The 18,577-nt window shown below is 42.7% G+C and overlaps 1 protein-coding gene across 4 annotated transcripts in view; it reads right to left on the reverse strand.

Moving 5' to 3' along the window:
• phf14 (PHD finger protein 14) overlaps positions 1–18,577 on the reverse strand; it is a 78,480-nt gene that overhangs the window by 43,658 nt on the left and 16,245 nt on the right. For all 4 annotated transcript variants that reach the window (XM_068575425.1, XM_068575424.1, XM_068575426.1 and 1 more), the window contains exons 10-14: positions 18,041–18,147; positions 15,678–15,773; positions 7,762–7,868; positions 7,310–7,441; positions 4,926–5,076 (exon numbers count right to left, since the gene is read on the reverse strand). In XM_068575425.1, the coding sequence (XP_068431526.1) occupies positions 4,926–5,076; positions 7,310–7,441; positions 7,762–7,868; positions 15,678–15,773; positions 18,041–18,147 (593 nt within the window). The remainder of the gene's footprint in view (positions 1–4,925; positions 5,077–7,309; positions 7,442–7,761; positions 7,869–15,677; positions 15,774–18,040; positions 18,148–18,577) is intronic.

Below are 18,577 nucleotides of genomic sequence, written 5' to 3' on the forward strand. Positions count from 1 at the left end.
GCGCGGCGCTGCGGAGACTAAATGTGACTTTCCGGACATGCCGGAGCACCGATGCCTCGTTCTGTGGAAGCTACCGCCTCCTCAGGTCTGCAGTGTGCTCCGTCCTCGCAGGAGACTGAACAAAGCATGAAGGGAAATACTAAATCAAACATCCCCTTCTTGTTTGCTAGCGAGCGAGCGTCGGGGAGATGCTGGAGAGGGTTTAAAAGGAGGAGAAAAATCGACAACATATTTAAACAGATTGTGAAAACAATCCCATCTGTCGCCTTTAGCTCGCCAGATGGGGCACTTATCGTTAAGAAGGCTAACTGCAAGAACGCTGCCAATTGGCTCCCGCGGACCTTTGCCGGTTCTCCCACGACTGCACCACCAAACAAAAGAGATTATTTGGTTATTTCTGCATTAAAGTAATGTCTTTGAAGTAATCTATGAGGCCGGGGAGAGCCAGGTGCAGTTCAGCAGCTGGTTCAGCAGTTACACAAAAACACACACACACACGCTCAGCCACACAGCACGGCTAATCTCAGGCTCTGCTCAGGTGAGGAAATTAAAACTGCAGGCAGTTTATAAATCCCAGGCAAAATCAATCTTTTAATTAAGTACATCAGTGCGTCTTTAACAAGCATGAATCATTTCACACAGGATTAGCGAAATTAACAGAGCATAGGAAGTGGTAGTTACTAGATATATTAACTTAATTCTCATAATTTCCAACTGATTAATGGAATATGTTCATATTGGAGGTTTTAATGTTAGCGCTGCGGTGGTAGCAGGCGGCAGTAAATCACGTCCTATTAGGAGGAGCCTTTTATTGCCACCTCCAGTTAGCCTCTGGAACCCTGAATTCCTCTTTAAACTTTCCCTTAATTATCACTGCATCAAATGAATGCAGAGCACTTCTCCACCTGATGTGTTTTAAGAACATATCATTATTGGAGGGTTTTTTTGACAGAATAAAAAAAAAATATTGAATGGCACAGTGAAAACAACCCCTGACACCTTGATTTTAATTAGTACAACAAAGATATGTAATAGTAACCGAGGCTTCAAATAACCCATAATGCAATACTCTCTGCAGGAGCCGGTGTTTCACCGGCGCTCTCCGGTGTAAAAGAACATCTGACAGTGCTCAAGTGTAAGAAGACCAATTAATGAGATCATCCTTCCATGTGGGCCTCGTTTGAGCTTAAATGAACCAGACATACTGCACATACTGGCCACTAGGGGTAGGGGGGCTGATGGGGACCCCAAAGCTCCCCTTCAGGGGAAAGTTCAGCCCAAAGCCAACAATAATGATGATTATGAAGCAAGATCTGAACTTAAAGGTTTCATATGAACCCAAAGTAGACTTACATCAACAATGGACGCCACGGCCAGAGATGCTACCGCGACGTGTTGGTGTGAAGAGATGAGGGCGTTGTAATCGTGGGCTTTAAAGTGTTAAACAGCGTGAAGATCAGGATGGAAACCTGGCTGCAAAGTGTCCAATACAGTCGTGTTTCTCATTAATTATCTAGACTGTGGGTTGCTGCCGGGGCCGTGAACCCAGAGCTCCCTGTGGGCAGGACGCGCATGAGGCGACTGTTAACCAGGAGTGTTGTCCTCCTTTACCATTCACATGAACATTCATATCCATACAACCAAAGTGCTTATGGTTACATGATCTACTTGAGCACAGTTATACTCTTGCAGTGAAAATGTTGCCGAAATACATCAAAATGTACCAAAATACCAAAAGTAAAAGCATGCTCAAATAATATGTTTGGGGTAGCTGGTAAAGGTGGAGCTCATTTAAACAAGTTATTTATGCATTGGAGTTTATAGATTAGTATAATAAATAATATTGTAGAACAAATGTAGTGAGGTGAAGTGTACAATAACTTTAATGCAGTGAAGATGAAATGAAACATTGTACTGAGGTGCAGTACTTGAGCAGCCTAAATGTACTTGTTACATAGCATCAGTGCTGGAGCACACACAGTTACAGGAGCACTAAGTTCTTCATCGTTCTAGCCTTTAATTTCTCTCTCAAAGTGCTCCAGATTGATGCATTTCTACTTTGAAATGAGCCTCAGAGAGTCCAGGCTCCTCCCACCTCTGTCACACACACTGATGCAGTCAAAGCTGTGAAGGAAGCCGATCACGTGTACGCGTTATAGCGCTCATCGTTTGTTGGATTGCTTTTAAAGTCAAAATACTTCCAGTGGTGTAAAGTGTTACTCCTGTCCTCTAACAGAGGGGAGCAGTCACACATGTCTGCTGAGGCTACTTCACATGTTGGGAAGATGCAGACTGACCGCACACAGCCGCGCGACCTGGCAACATGACGGACTAATAACTGTCACTATCACTGCTTTGGGAGGAGTGACCCTCACACTGGTTACTGGGTGGGTACCGTGTTACTGGCCAGCACCGGTCTGCTCACAACGTCTGTGTCAAAAACAAGCCTCGGGTGACTTTGCTGTGTATTTTCTAACCTCGGAGAGACCGTTGTGAGGCATGTTTTGCTGCTCAAAGTTCGTTCATTTCAGAGTGATCAACTGGCGCTTCAACTGGCTATCTCTCAAAAACACCTTCGCTTAATTAGAGCATCGCAGGAGGCAGGGGGACTGAAAGCTGCTGACAGTGAGAAATGCTCAGAATTAAAACTTGATCCACGATAGAGCCGGTCCAAAGCCCAGCTGCCTTTCTTTAACAGCGAGCAACAAACGTGAGCCAACGGCTCGGCCTTGCGTGACGCCCAACTGACAGAGGGTTGTTCGAGGGGGCCATCTTCAGCCGGGCTGTGTGGACTCACAGAGCTTTCATTTTACAGCTGTGACATCACATACGTGCTGACGACTTCCAGCTCTCCAGGTGACTTCAATAAGTTCTACTGCGGCCATGAAGAACAGCCACGAGGACCTCAGCTCCATCAAGTTGGTGGCGGACCACGTCGCCCTTCTGGCTAAAACTAAATGTGTGCACACGCCTCTCTTTCCTGACAGACACAGACGCACACACAGAGACACACACACACACCAGCCTCGGAGGCCAGCGGGAGGTTGATTAGTCAGTCCTGATATATTGAAACGTGGCTTTAGAGAAGTGCCAGGGCTCCGGCGCCCTGGTAAAAGCATAAAAAATGCAAAGCGGGGCCCTTTTAGCGTCTGCCATGGCATGGCGCGCCTTGCATTTGAAGATAAATGCTGCACTGAAGTACCTCGCCCGAGTGGCCGTGGCCGCGAGGACAAATCAGAAAGCTGCTTAATCCCCGAGAGCTCCAGCAGGGTCCTCGGCACATGTCTGGGCCCGGGGAGTCCAAACCTGAACAGAGGAACACATTAACCCGACTGCCACTGTGCTCCAACACACTCCGCTGTTTCCCCTCTAAGACAGATAGAGGCTGCAGAGAGCGGCGGCGCTGCCTTTGTTCGCCTCTCCGTTTGTAACAGAGACTGCGGTCGGGAGCGGCTTTCGCTGGAATCCGCTCTGCTGCGAGCGTCCGCGGTCACCAGAGGGACAGTTCACTTCAGCTCCCCAGTGAGCGGCACCGGGTCACACATTGACAGTGGAAAAACAAAAAGGGAAGTGAAAGACACCCACCCCTCCGTCTCTCCCCCCCACCAGCTGTCAGATATCAATCTGGAGTGTTTCTTGAGGGAGTGGGGAGGCTGCTCCGTATCGCAGGATCAGAGAGCATGGTCGCTGCAGATAAGTGGGATCCAGTGAGGGATGGAGGGACGGTTCTGTTCCCTCTCCATGCTGACAGAAAATGTTTCACCACAAGCTGACGGTCCCTGTGCCGTCGCTCTTTTTTAAAGGCTGAAGGAGAAAGCTGCAGTGAAAGCAGCTCAAAGGAAACACCAAACAAGCCACATGACCACCACTGATGTCACTGGTGCTTATCATTTCAGCATTAATCTGGGGTGTTACTGAAATACTATATTTGGGGGTTTTGCCAAATCGTGAAGGCATTTTGGGGAAAAAAATCATCAAGAGGTGTGATGGTGTGTAATTCCTGGCCACATGCTCCCCGTAGAGCGGGGCCAGAGACCGGGCGCAAAGTCGCCGGTTGGAGTTCAGCGATCACTCGGCCGGTCTCTGGCAGCCGGATCCAACGGGCAGTAACAAGGGGCTTTGAGAACGCGGGAGCCGCTGCAACCACGAGAGCATGCAGCTGTAACGGGCCAACCAAATGACGATAGTCTGCTGCGGACAGACATCGAGGAGCACACTCACTCACTCACGCAAGCGTCCGCGCTGCCCCTTGTGGAGGATCTTGTGAGTGGCAGAGAGTTTCTTGTGTGCACATGTACAGCCGACCAATACCTTGTGAGTCTTTACACCTCTTCTGAAGTTTGGACCGACATTTAACTGGATTTGTGCTCAACCTTGTAAAGACTTGATCTTAATGTCAAGTGCACAAATCATTTGATAATATTTCCCCCCCTAATACACTGAATCACTTTGTGCAGAGGATGGAGACATCAGTGCTTTCATGTGGCGGCCTCAAGCTCTGAGCTGCAGCCCTTTGAGTTTCAGCTTTATTCTGTTTGAAACACCTCCAAAACCAGGAGACTATCGGGAAACAAAGTCTCTGCAGAGCAGAGAGGAACATAGAAGGAAAGGATTTCTGTAGTGCGACAGCGCGGAATGATTTTAAACATTTGTTTCAATTATTTCCCAGCAGGCTCTTGCCTTCCTGCTCTTGTAATCACATGAAGCGAGGACAACCACGGTTTCTACTGACGTTGCATTGTGGAACAGAAGTTACAGATGTGTATCCTCTGGCTATGGGAACACACTATCACCATGTTCACCTTTCTGATAACCTTAAAGACAGCGAGGCCAACGAGGGCTCAAGTTAATTATCTGGGATCCATGCAGGTCGACCCATCGGCCGCTCTCTAATCACTACTGATCACATCGGATATTCCTCTCACTTGATGTTTCTTGGGCTCTGGGGACATCTCCTGGGGGATGAATTTGATCGGTCCTTTGATCTGCCTCCTGGACCTCTTGGTGCCGTCTGGTAGCGTCTCCATGGCGATATCGGCCTCGTCGCTGCTGGCCTGGTCGCACTCGGAGCATTGCCTGAGGAGAAGGAGGAGAACTCTCACTGAGCTGGATTCATTTTCATTGTCACGGACCCCGATCTTTACTGGAAAAGAAAAACCAGTAAACAAACAGCTTCTCCTCATCAAGAGAGGAAATAAAACGGAGGAGACACAAACGAAAGAAAATCCATGAACAATATGTTCCCCATACTGAAATATCTTGAGCGATGTTGGATTGCGGCAGCTTGGTGGTCTCTCAGCTCGCTCCCTCATCAGCGCCATCAGTAGGTCAGAGTAGTTTATGACCATCAGCCAGAAGAACTAATGACTCCCATCATCCTCTGCTGCACTTTGTGTTGGCTGCTAATACGCTAACGTTAGCTCAAAACGCCACTGTGCCCACGTACAGCAGCTCGCTGCAGCAGAAGCCTGTGGAGATGCCGTATGTAGTTTAGTGTGTTGATGCTGTTGTTGTTTGTGATGACATTATTTCAAATATGAAAAATATAATAGCAATAATGGGATTTAGTGGAACTCGTCCATCGAGCTGAACCAGGAACTGAACTTCAGCTAATAACGTTTCAACAATGTTTTAAATCAGATGAAAGAACATCTTTTGAGCCTCTGTCAGGTTTACATTAATGTCTGCACACATGAATGAAGAGGCATGCAACCTGCATTCTAGGGAAACTGAGTGTGTATCAGTCAAAAGCAAACAGCATGAATTATTGTGTGAGTGTTGTGTGAGTGGAGCGGATGGTTATCAGTGTGTGTTGGTGCTGATGATGGATCACACTCAGTATTTCAGAAGAGAAATGAAGGTAGACGTCTTCAGCTCCCGGACCTGTTTCAGCATTTGCTAAAGTCTACACCCGAACCTTATCAGATGTCCTTGCCAATACAGAACCCTGTGAGATAATACTGATATTTACTGCATCAAGTCAGTGTTAGACCTGAGAGTGAACACAATTCCCCAAAACAAGCCGCCTCCTCTGTTGCACAGAAGAGCACCGCAGCCGCTCGTCTCCGCTTTACAGCGTTCGCAGCGTGTCATTAGTCAAGTCTCTCCAGACACTTTTATCATTCAATTCAGACGGGTTCTTATTTTCAGTCAAATGAATGCTAAATTAATTACTCCAGTCACAGGCAGATTGTGTGAGACAAACACAAACACAAACACATATTGTAACACCAGCTGCATCGCCTCATTTCCTTAATTCAGCAGAGAGACTCTCTTTTCCCCCCAACAGAAGAACAAGTACTTCACTAACAACAGAATATCTCAGCGCTATCACGTGTGGGGGAGATGCACTAAATCTCCTGTCTCGATAAGGAAGTGCAGTAGCTGAGAGAAGAGACTGTGACATTTCCACCATCTCAGCATCCGTCATCTGATAATCCCGCCGCCACCGACTGGCCTCAAATGTCAAAACTAATAGGACTAAACATCCTCTGGATCCCAATGTGTTGCTCCTGCGAGCAGACGGATAATGAATATGTAAAGCACTCCCCTGTTCATATTCACACAGTGAAGATGTTTTATGATGTCAGGGTTATCAAAAGTATGAGTTTCTTGAAATATAATAATACAATATCCAACACCTAATCCTAATAGCTGCTGGTACAATGTGGTAAAGCAATTTAGTTTGTGAGAGCTCCACGGGTGAAGTTGAGAAGTCTTGAAAGGTTGTGAAACTGTACCTGATATTCAGCAGCGTCGGCCCTTTGGTAACGCATTCATTCACCTTTTGGAAACTGTGCGCAAAAATCCTCCCGCACCCATTTTAAGTCCCAGCATGCCCCACTCAGACAATCGTTGGGCATAAAATACGTAACTTTTCCAAAATTGCAAGTGGCGCATCACTTGAGTAAACCTGTGTGAGCAGATAACTCATAATCTTTCTCTCTTTTTTAGTTAAATGTGTTTCCACTGCAGCTGCAATAACATGTTCTACCTTTGTTTTCTTCTTCTTTCTTCTCTTTTCCCAGTTTTTCCCTGCCTCCCCTCTGGGGTTCCCCTCACATTCAGTGCTGATGATGTCATGAAGCCATGCACAGTGGCCAGCGGGTGGAGGACCGACGGAGCAGCACACTGATGTGCGAGTGTTCCTTCTGAGGAATCTTGAACTGCGTACGCTTCACTACCGTCTCTCCAGCCGCCCGCGTGTGTGCCTGACTCCAACAGTACACTCCTGACATTAACTGAGTCTACGTGGCTTTCAGGTCCCTAACCTCCAAGATGTATCCCTACCCCCCCCCCTGTCTCTCACCAGTAGCTGTTCTTGGTCTTCTTGGGCATGCGTGTGAGTGGTGGCTCCAGGCAGCCCAGGTGGTAGTACAGCTTGCAGGTGTCACACAGCACCAGCAGATGCTGGTCCTGGTTCTTCTTACAGATGCCACAACTGCAGGAAAACATGTGAAATAGTGCGTGAGAAAAGGTCGGTTACTGGTTATTTGGCAGGAAAAGCAGTGTTTTGAGAAACCGTGTGACGGAAGAACCTCATGTATTTTAGTTTAACCTTAAAACATGTTTTGCACACACTCTAAATGGTCTAAAAACAATGAAGGGCGTCTGCAGGGAAACACACGTGTCTGCCTCTGGCATTGGATGATATTTAAAACAACTGCACCCTAGTTTCACTATATTTACTTTAACATTTAACCTTCATCTTTAATCCTTCCTATTTGTTGCTCAGCATCTCTCAGGACATCGTGTGTTCACCTGTAGAGGATTGCTGGCAGGCTGGATGATTTCCCTGGGGATCCTCCCTCCTTCTTGCTGGGCTTCCTCTCTTTAGGGGCTTTCAGAACAGCTGGGGTGTTCAGTTTCTGCCAAAAAAAGACGCACACGTGTGTTCATGTTACACCTATGAGCAGAAACATTTCTTCCCAAAAACAAAGAGCCTGTCCCGGCTTAACCCAGAGCCTGTCCTCCTGGTGACCCACAGGACACACGGTTTGCACACGGGTTGTTACTTTCTGAAGGAAGTGGTGCTACTCAAAACTATCAACTCTGGAGTCGTTGGATCTTTTAGAATGAAGTTAGAAAAGCTGACACGGTGCTGCTGCTGAATCGTATCGCTTTTGAAATGAGGAAAACAAAGCTAGCATCACAGAGAGTTTCACATCACACCTTCACTTCTGTGCTCACACCTGCAAATGGAATAGTGTTTGTAATAGAGATTATATCTTTAAAAAATGACATGGACATACTAATAATGGGAAGTGGACACATCCCATATTCTAATGTAATATTTGTATTGTTTGTTAATCGTTTTCTTTATTCATCTGCAATAGAAACTGACATATTGTTAATGTCTGGTCACAAGGAGTGAAGCTCATACGGGCCCTTCAGTCAGCTGCAGGGTGCTTTGGAGAGGAACATTAAACTTTCTTCATTCCATAGACCAAAAGTATGCAGTTACGTTGAGGACGTGCATGTATTTCTGTAAGTTAAAGAGGTGAAAAAATTGCACAAAACAACACAAATGTATTGCAACCGGAAGAGTAACAGACTATAAGGAATGAAGATAATAGTTTATTTGGCGTTTTGTGAGTCGGATGTAACCAGGTGTCTGTGGACAGAGAGCCAGTGAGCACCTGTAGCCTGTGAGAATGAGAGTGTGTTAATGTGCAGAATGTCGCCAGCTTAAATGAAGTTGTTTGAGTTAGAGTGGAAGCTGACGTGTTATGTGTATCTGTATTTAAGATAGAAGGAGAATGTTTAGTCGAGCAAACTAGCCTGCAGTATGTGGCAACGTTGTGTACGTTGTGAATGTATTTCTGCTTTCAGATAATGAAATACGTTCTTTCCAACTTATGCACGCCTTGAAGTCCCTTCTTGTGTCCAAGCGTGCAACACTTACATCACCCGTGTGATGTGAACTTCACTCAGTGGTGGAAACATTATTCTGACTGTGAAGTCACTGTACACCATGACAATAACTCCACAGCAACCCTGAGATTGAGACTTAATACATTAATATCAAATTGTTGTTTTCCATATTTTTACAAAACTGGCTTAGTTCCTAAATGTAATCTTATGTTAAATGATGTCACTTAAACTGATTGTGTTTGTTGCCATCAATATTTTTAGAAAGTCTTGTTTGTCCAATCAGTTTCAGGAAGAATTCATGTTGTTGAGGAGAAAACTGTTTATCATCTAATGTGCAGCCTTGTTGAATATTCCACATCCACTACACCCTTAGAATGAAAAGTCAAATTGTGGGATGTAGTTGTATTACCAACAAGTGACACTTTACTGATCCCCTGCTTTTTGATTGTGAGAGTTTACGCTGTCCATCTTGTTGGCCAAAGCAGAGCTGTGAAAGTTCCCTCCCAGCAGAGTTGTGAGGGGAGCCTCTTGCATGTGGCAGGTGAACAGCAGCCGCAGACAGACAGTTTATTCTCCCATGTATCTCAGGTGCATTGCTGCCACGCAGGTTAATTAGAAAACTTATCTCGTAGGGACCGAGTTTGTCACTAAACAGACAAGGTTTCCCTCGAGGAAGCTCTAATCTGGGCGTGCTCGCTCTGCCTGCAGCGCCGAGGGAGCGTCGCCGCAGGGAGGCCTGATAGATGCGGGCAACGGGGCGGCCGCAGCACACGGGGCTGCCGGGGCTATCTCCTCAACCCGGACTGCAGTGTGCACGCGTCCGGCCACGAGGCAGTGTCTCTGCTGCTGATACGGAGCAGCTTCAGCATTGTTAACATGCTTCCTCAGACAGATGAAGACGTTTAGAAGGTCCAGATTATAAATCGGGAGTGGAAACAGCCAGGCACTCAGAGAGGCTTGAGGCCGTTTGGCTTCCTGCTGCACTGCTGAGTCCTCAAGGAAAACTCCAGACATCACAGAGCAGGAGTTCAGGATATAATATAATCGATTTGATTTAGTTAGATTAATCAAAAGTATCTTTATTTCAACTGATAATTGACTCACATACATACATATACATATACACATATATATATATATACACATATACACACACATATATATATATACACATATATATATATATATATATATATATATATATATATATACACATATATATATATATATATATATATATATATATACACACATATATATATATATACATACATACATATATATACATACATACATATATATATATATATATACACATACATATACACATACATACATATATATATATATATATATATATATATATATATATATATACACATACATATATACACATACATACATACATATATATATATATATATATACATACATACATATATAGATAGATATATATACACACACACATGCACACACAGTGAGGGCTTGCAGTTGATTAATGAAACACAGGTATTAGAACTGAACAAGCCAAATTGCTGCACCCCATGTAATACCTCAATATTGATATCCGGACTGTATTTTTTTTAAATCATCATTGGTAAAGTGGATATAGTCGAGTGAGTTCAAAAACATTTGATCACTTTACAGTAATGCAGCCTTTAAAACAAGGAAAAGACAACACGTATGCCATATTACATTATGAGTGACTATCCAAAAGCCTAAGAGGAGATCCAGTCTCATATCATCACATTGACATCATACCCACATATTGCTCAGCCTTCACTGTTGTGTTGTTATTAAGCGTAAATTTGCAACCTTTCAAGTCTCAAACTCACTTTAGTTTATAACTGTACACAACATTTTCAGCTTGCCAAACTATGACAACGTGCTGCTTTTCCCTGTTTTCTAACATTATAAATACATAATTATGAAATGAAACATGTTTGGGTTTTGCAAAATCACAGATTATTGTATGATATTGAAAATAATCGTGACCTGCACCGTGTGTGTTTTTTATATTAGTTTTTCTTTTTACGAAACATTCACCTCTGAAGTCAACTGAACAGTACATTATTCATTTTGTTGGCTGGAAAAGGAGAGTGAAAAATGTAATAATCCATCCTATTTCTGATTCGTTAATAACACACGCTTCAACTTCATTCAGAGACGGGTATCTATTCTTTTTGGTTTTATAAAATTCATTTATTTTCATGCAATACTGTGCTTGTGACTTTTGTGCAATTCCTGTTCATATTGTTTCATAATCACATTTCATTCTGCATACTACAATATATAATTCTAGTTGGAGATAATAAAGTATGTTGTGGTAGAGCATGCTGTGGTTAGTTTAGGAGTTCTTTTTCTTCAGTATCATGCGCTCTCTTTTTTGCTTTTTTGGTTTCAAGCAGAGAGCGCTACCTAAACTATCAGACACGTCAAGTCTCGTGACTCAGAGGCAAATGATTTACTGAGGATTGTTTTAGTGCAGCTATGCTCTCCAAGGCCTCCAAAGGTTCAATCCTGGGCGGAATAGTTGTGCCAGCCTGAGTCAGCGATAGACTGAGACTCCTGGTCGCCCTCAGTGCCCTGAGGAACCAGTTTTAGTCCTCTTTGATTACACATATACTTAGGGCTGCTCAGGGTTATAGTTAGGGCTGCTCAGGGTTATAGTTAGGACTGCTCAGGTTTATAGTTAGGGCTGCTCAGGGTTATAGTTAGGACTGCTCAGGTTTATAGTTAGGGCTGCTCAGGGTTATAGTTAGGGCTGCTCAGGGTTATAGTTAGGACTGCTCAGGTTTATAGTTAGGGCTGCTCAGGGTTATAGTTAGGGCTGACTCAGGGTTATAGTTAGGGCTGGCTCAGGGTTATAGTTAGGACTGGCTCAGGTTTATAGTTAGGACTGGCTCAGGGTTATAGTTAGGGCTGACTCAGGGTTATAGTTAGGACTGGCTCAGGTTTATAGTTAGGACTGGCTCAGGGTTATAGTTAGGGCTGCTCAGGGTTATAGTTAGGGCAGGCTCAGGGTTATAGTTAGGGCAGGCTCAGGGTTTCCTTGGTCCAGCCCTAGATATGCAGCCATAGGACTAGACTGCAGGGGGACTTCCTGCTTCGTGCCTCCTGTAGTGGCTCTACCTGAAACCTACTGCTACTATTATTGTTATAAGTCACATTTATATTACTATTATTGTTTTTGTTATGATTATTATTATATTATATCTACTGCTGCTGTTAATTTTAGTATATTAATATAGTTTGTGTATTATCATTCTGCTCTTATTAGTGTTACTAGTGTCATACGTATGACTTCTATCATATGGATCAGCTTTGTCATAATTGTATTATGTTGTTCATTTTGTACACAACATGTATCACACGTCTGTCCCTTCTGAGAGAGTGACTCCTCCTCTGTTGCTCTCCTTGAGGTTTCTTCCCTTTTTCCCATCAAAGGGGTTTTCCTGAACCGTTGTGAGGTCCGGGAAGAGAGGATGCTGTACAGATTGTAAATTTGTGATTTTCAGATATTAACAGACCATGCATATCTGCTTGCAAGGCCAAGTTGGCAATTATATTTCCGTTAATGAACACTAAACTGTACTACACTGTAACACTCATCCCCAGTATAATATCTGCTGCCCAGTCGCTGTTTGTGCCTCATGGCATTTTAAAGTGCCTGGTGTGAGTCTTGTGAGTGTTCTCTTGTGAAGTTGCCAGGAGCATCAGGGACAAAAGCTCTGACTGTGAACTGGAAGAGGGATGAGAGTCCCGGTTGGGGACATCAATAATTTCTGCAAATGCACAGGCAGGATGACAAATAGGAGATGAGAATGTGTCGGATAGATGACACAAAAGCATGCAGTGCTGTGACTGATGTTGCTACTTAAATCGTACGTGTTCATAATTAGGTGATTTATGGTGGTCGTTGCAGATTCACTGCCAGTCTCCTTCTAGCTCCTGTCCATTCTGCTGCCTCGCCACCGCATTAGCATCGTTCAACCATTTATCCACACGGCTCATACTCTCAACGGCCATACTTTTAATAAGGCTTTTTATGGCTTTAGCTGGTACTTATATACATAAAAACCCCAAAGGAGTGCCAGGCACCACAGTGGAAATGATGAATAATAGTTGTAGGTAAGGTTCAGAGTTAACAGCTTCCTCTGATCTTAGAGGTCAAAGACACTCGGAGACATAATACTGAAAGATATTATGGACAACCAAAAATGCATAAAAAGCTATATGTATAATCCACGTCCCGGATTATTGCTGGCTGGAGTGCTGCAAAGCAGAGGGCCAATCCTATGAACGCCAAAGTCTGAGTGTGGGAGTGAGCGAGAGATGGAGTCACACACCGTAGGTCGGTCGCGTTGAAGTTTCCGATTGATGCTCTTTCAAAGTGGAGTCGAACCATGTTTTACTTTGCTAACTTCTATGTTGCTCAACCCAGAAAGACTTTCTTTTCTGTATACATTTATATTTCCCTGAATTTTTACTTGTAATAATCCTGTTTTTGTTGTTAATGACTGATAATAGTAATAATAAGTGTTAATATATGTGTTTACCAATATTTCAAATAATCCTGAACAATTAAAGGTGTAGGGTTTCATGAGTAACTGTTATTTACGTTGATGTGGGGCGTGAACATGTTTTACATTAAAAGCAGCTTCGATATGTTGATGTTGGAGAGTGAATTGTGGGAAAGGACATGACTGTGTTGTTGATGTAATGTTTTATGTCAGCAATAATGTACTATTATCCGCTGTGGGTCGGGCCTAACAACACCCTTAAACTGTGCATTATTGAACGATACGATACGAGCTCAAATACCTTATTGCTTTGATAATACGGTTACCAGCGACATTATAAACATTAAGAGTAAGCTGCCTTTCAACCCAGCAGAGTTGCAGCCAGCAAACGTTGTGTATTGCATTTCAGTAGCCGAGAGAAAATAGTCCCGTATGTGTTGAGCGTTGCATCGCAATGCTCAACACATACGGGATGCACATACGGGACTATGAAACGGACTACCTGGTCAGTAAAGCTGGTTGAAAGCAGGGTGGAGGATGACACCCGGCCAGCGATGAAAATAAGTGCTCTCGCTGCTTCTGTCCGTCTTTTCTCCGTTATTTCCCCTCCAGGATGTTTAGAGAACTTGCCTCACATCGGGAAATTGCCGACGGTGATTATCTTTCACTGGAAATCATCACTATATTGTGATCAAACCTTTTTCGTTCCTCATCCTCGTTTCCGGTTTTTTTCACGCTCGCTCCCCGCTGATTAGTCTGCTCTCAGAGCGTTAACTAGTCTGCTCTCCGAGCGTTAACTAGTCTGCTCTCAGAGCGTTAACTAGTCTGCTCTCAGAGCGTTAACTAGTCTGTTCTCAGAGCTTTAACTAGTCTGCTCTCAGAGCATTAACTAGTCTGCTCTCAGAGCATTACCTAGTCTGTTCTCAGAGCATTAACTAGTCTGCTCTCAGCGCGTTAACTAGTCTGCTCTCAGAGCATTAACTAGTCTGCTCTCAGAGCGTTAACTAGTCTGCTCTCAGAGCATTAACTAGTCTGCTCTCAGAGCTTTAACTAGTCTGCTCTCAGAGCGTTAACTAGTCTGCTCTCCTGATCGTAAGCAGTATCAACGTGTGACTGTACAGCAGGAACAGGGACCACTAACACATTATTCGCCGCTGACATTCTCATCAAAAGTCATTCTCCCCAAAATATCAAAGTTTACACGAAACATGTGTAAGCTATTAGATTGTGTACGTAAACAGCTGGGGCTTTTATTGTGGAGGGGAAATGGAAGGAGATGAGGAGGATTTGTTCGAGTGAAAAATGAAACAAGAATAAAGTGGTTGCCGTCTTGTCTTACCCAACAAAGCAGCGTGTTGTTATTGTATTATTATAAAAGTATAGGCGCAAGAGAAACCCCCGCTACACATGTTTTGTAACTGTCAAGCTGGAAATGACAACTAATGGTCGCACAATTTAAATCTACCTGTTATTTTCAGTTCGCACTGATATGGAACGCTGGTTAAAGTAAACAGGCTGTACAGTACTTTATGGCTGAATAACCTACACCCTATGACTCACTCTCAACTAATCAGAAAGCTTGATTTGATCTACCTTTGTTATATATATATATATATATATATATATATATATATATATATATATATATATATATATATATATGTGTGTGTGTGTGTTTGACTAACCTGAATATATATTACAAGCTGTATATTTTACACTAAACCCTTTTGGGCACCATATTTGTCAGAGACAGGAGTGTTGGGCCGATGCTGCTGTGTTAGCACCATATACACCTGAACGCTGCAGGAGTCACAGGGATGCCGTATGTAAACTCAAGTTTCAGCCTGTCCTCCCAAAAGAAAAAAAACAAAGCTCTCAGTCTATTTTTGTAGATTGCAGTTCAAATTCATTAAAAAACCCATCAGCCATAGTGGCACATCTTGGCAATTGGTTACCATAGGAACGGGAAGCGGGAGACGGCTTTTACTTCCCCACAGTCAGGTCTGACTTCATGGCGAATGACAGGTCAATCAGTTAGTGCAAAGTGAAAGGATTTTTATAAAAAGCAGGGTTATTGCAGAGCGCACAGTCTGTAATAACCCTGCTGGCCGCGCAGCTCCCAATCTGATTAACTCTCCATCACAAATCAGTGCTACGCTAAAAAATGAATTCTGCAAACAGGAGTGTTCTTTAAACGTTCTCAACAGCTGATCTGTGCGTGGAGAGCAGGACAGACACAGGGGGAGACGGTGTGTGAAGAGGCAGTGATGGTGGTGGTACCTGGCCCAGGATGCCGCCCAGCAGAGTCCACATGGCCTGGCCGTCACTCCGCAGCTCTCCGTTCACATTGAGCAGCTCCTTCAGGGAGTCACAGAGCTGCAGGAGGGGAGGAGACAACGTGAGGCTGGGACACCTCGACGAGCACACTCGGACTTCATTAAGCATATCAGAGCAGGGAATTTTACACACACACAATATACAAAATGTCTATATATATATATATATATATATATATATATATATATATATATATATATATATATATATAAATATATATATATATATATATATATATATATATATGATCTACCTTTGTTCATATATATATCTGTTTGACTCTATATATATATATATAAATATATATATATATATATATATATATATATATATATATATATATATATATATATATATATATATATATATAAATATATATATATATATATATATAAATATATATATATATATATATATATATATATATATATATATATATATATATATATATAATTTTGTATTTATTACATTTCATATGATAATATATGCTTTTCAGTTTTATAGCCTATTGTGAATCTGCTGTCTTGAGGGAAAAGTCTTTGAAATATTCTTCATCTTTAATAATAAAAACTGTTTACTAGAGTTGCCAGTTGATAATATCAGATATTCTGTAAAAATATGGGAGCTGTAGATCTTTGAGACTTGCATTACTGTCTGTTTGTGTTTTTTTTTTCCACTGCACCAAACTCCCCCCGAACCTTGATTTGTGTGTGCATCTCTGTTACGGCTCTAATTAATACATCTCTGTGTGATTTTAAATGAGGTTCTCTTACATCTGGATCCAACCCAATCAAAAGCCTGTCTGATACTATGTTACTGCCTCGTGCTGGATCAATTGGCTCAGTCACAAGGGTAGAACCAGACTGTATGTAAGAAGTGGACGTAGTCATCATGACGTCCCCATTGTTTTGTGATGTTTTGAAGCCTCAAGTTCGGCGACTTCGCAGTCGCCATCTTGGATTACAGCTGTCACCATGTTGGGTTTTTTCAATCAACCAACAGAAGTTACCATATTTGGAATGTGGAAGAGTGACGTGGAGACGACCTAAAGCACCCCTTGCTTTATGGTCTGTTTGACTCTAAATAACCATAATGGACTAAATGAACATCATGCTGTTTAGAAGAAGACTTGAAACTAGAGATTGAGACATAAACTCATGTTTACAATGTTTACTGAGGGCATACATCAAGAGAGAAGTAGAGTCATTTTCTCATTGACTTCGATGCAACCTGGGCAGAACAGCAGCCTTATATATGTGAGAATGTGCACAGTGGCACCAAATTGTGCAGTCAACGTAACAGTTCAATATTCATATGATCTGCATGAGTAGAACTTTGTATCACAAAGTCAACCTTGCACTGGGCTCTACTACTATATATCAGTCAAAGCCAGACTTGTAATGGCATTCCTCTACTGGCGTTTCCTCCAAGGCCAAAGTCATGTAAGAGCAGCTCAAGAAGTGCAATTAGCAACACACACTCCATTAATAACGCTTAACACGCACGGCAGACGACTGAACGCAACATTAACTCTTGTGACTTTTACTCCGCTGCTGTGTTCCTTTCCTCGTGTTGACAGATGGACCGGCTGCTTCTACAGAGGTCACATGTTGAAGTGCAGATGAGAGAAAGGCTCACAAGGGAGCTCCCCACGCAGCATAGTGACGCCATGTCTAATGTCTAGGTGATACTGCACAAGATAACACAAGATAAGCGGAACCGTCTCCATGAGAAACTGAGGTAAGATGGCCGTCTACTTGGTAAAAGAATGACCAAACGATAATAATGCCTTCTTTATATTGCAGCAAAATACTGTGCCATTGACCATGGCCCCTGACCACACCTCCTTTTAAGACCAACACATTTTAACTTGTCCAATACTTTGTTTTATGACCAAATACCGAATTTTGTGCCAATTATCAAACGTTATTATGCTAACACACTACGATGGTGATCTTGGCATCAACATCAACACAGAACTGCTAACATGGTTGTAGATTCACGCTAGAATTTTATTTTCACCATGATTGTCAATTGTTCAGATTTTACTTACTTTTTATATAATTAATAAATAATATTAAAACCATTTTCAAAATATTAATAAACACCGGGAATATAACCGAGCAATATACTTGAAGACACACATTTTCTTTTGATTGACACTAGTGGGTGGAGCCTATTCCAGCAGTAGCAGGTGTATCCAGAAGGGATCACGCTCTGTTCATATAGTCTTGTTTGTGTAGTATGTCATGAACGTCACGCAGCAGAGAGGAGCCGTCCTCTGGCGTTAGAGTCGTGTAGCTCACCTTGTTGTACTCCACGTGCAGTTTTTCTTGCTCGCTCTCCAGCTTGTCTTTTAAGTTCTTCTGTTCAGAGATGTTGTCCTGGATCTGGATCATTCGCATGTTCCGCTCTGAATATAAATGGGACAAAAATCAATAGTACGATCACAATCTATATATACAGGAAAACGCACATGAGAGAGTGTACTGATGGGAGATAGGCTTTGTGCTGCAAGGTTACTGGTGAGGCATCTCGCACATCTGGCTTCACCGTCATTTATTTGGGGAGAAGAAAAAAAAGGTTCCCGTAGTAACTCTTAGGGCTATTGGGTGTTTTGAAATGGGGTTGTACAAGGTTCTTATCCAGAGTCAGTGTATTACCGCCAATAGATGGCAGTTGGAGAAACCTCATACTCCTGCTCGTTTATCCAAACGTGACGACCTATTATGACCTATCCACTATGTATAACCTCATATATATATATATATATATATATATATATATATATATATATATATATATATATATATATACAATATTGAGAAGGAAAAAAAACCAAA

This window comes from Clinocottus analis, unplaced genomic scaffold (genome assembly GCF_023055335.1).
Source record: "Clinocottus analis isolate CAN_PGR_092001 unplaced genomic scaffold, fCliAna1.0.p SCAF_14, whole genome shotgun sequence".
NCBI classification, from domain to species: Eukaryota; Metazoa; Chordata; class Actinopteri; order Perciformes; family Cottidae; genus Clinocottus; species Clinocottus analis.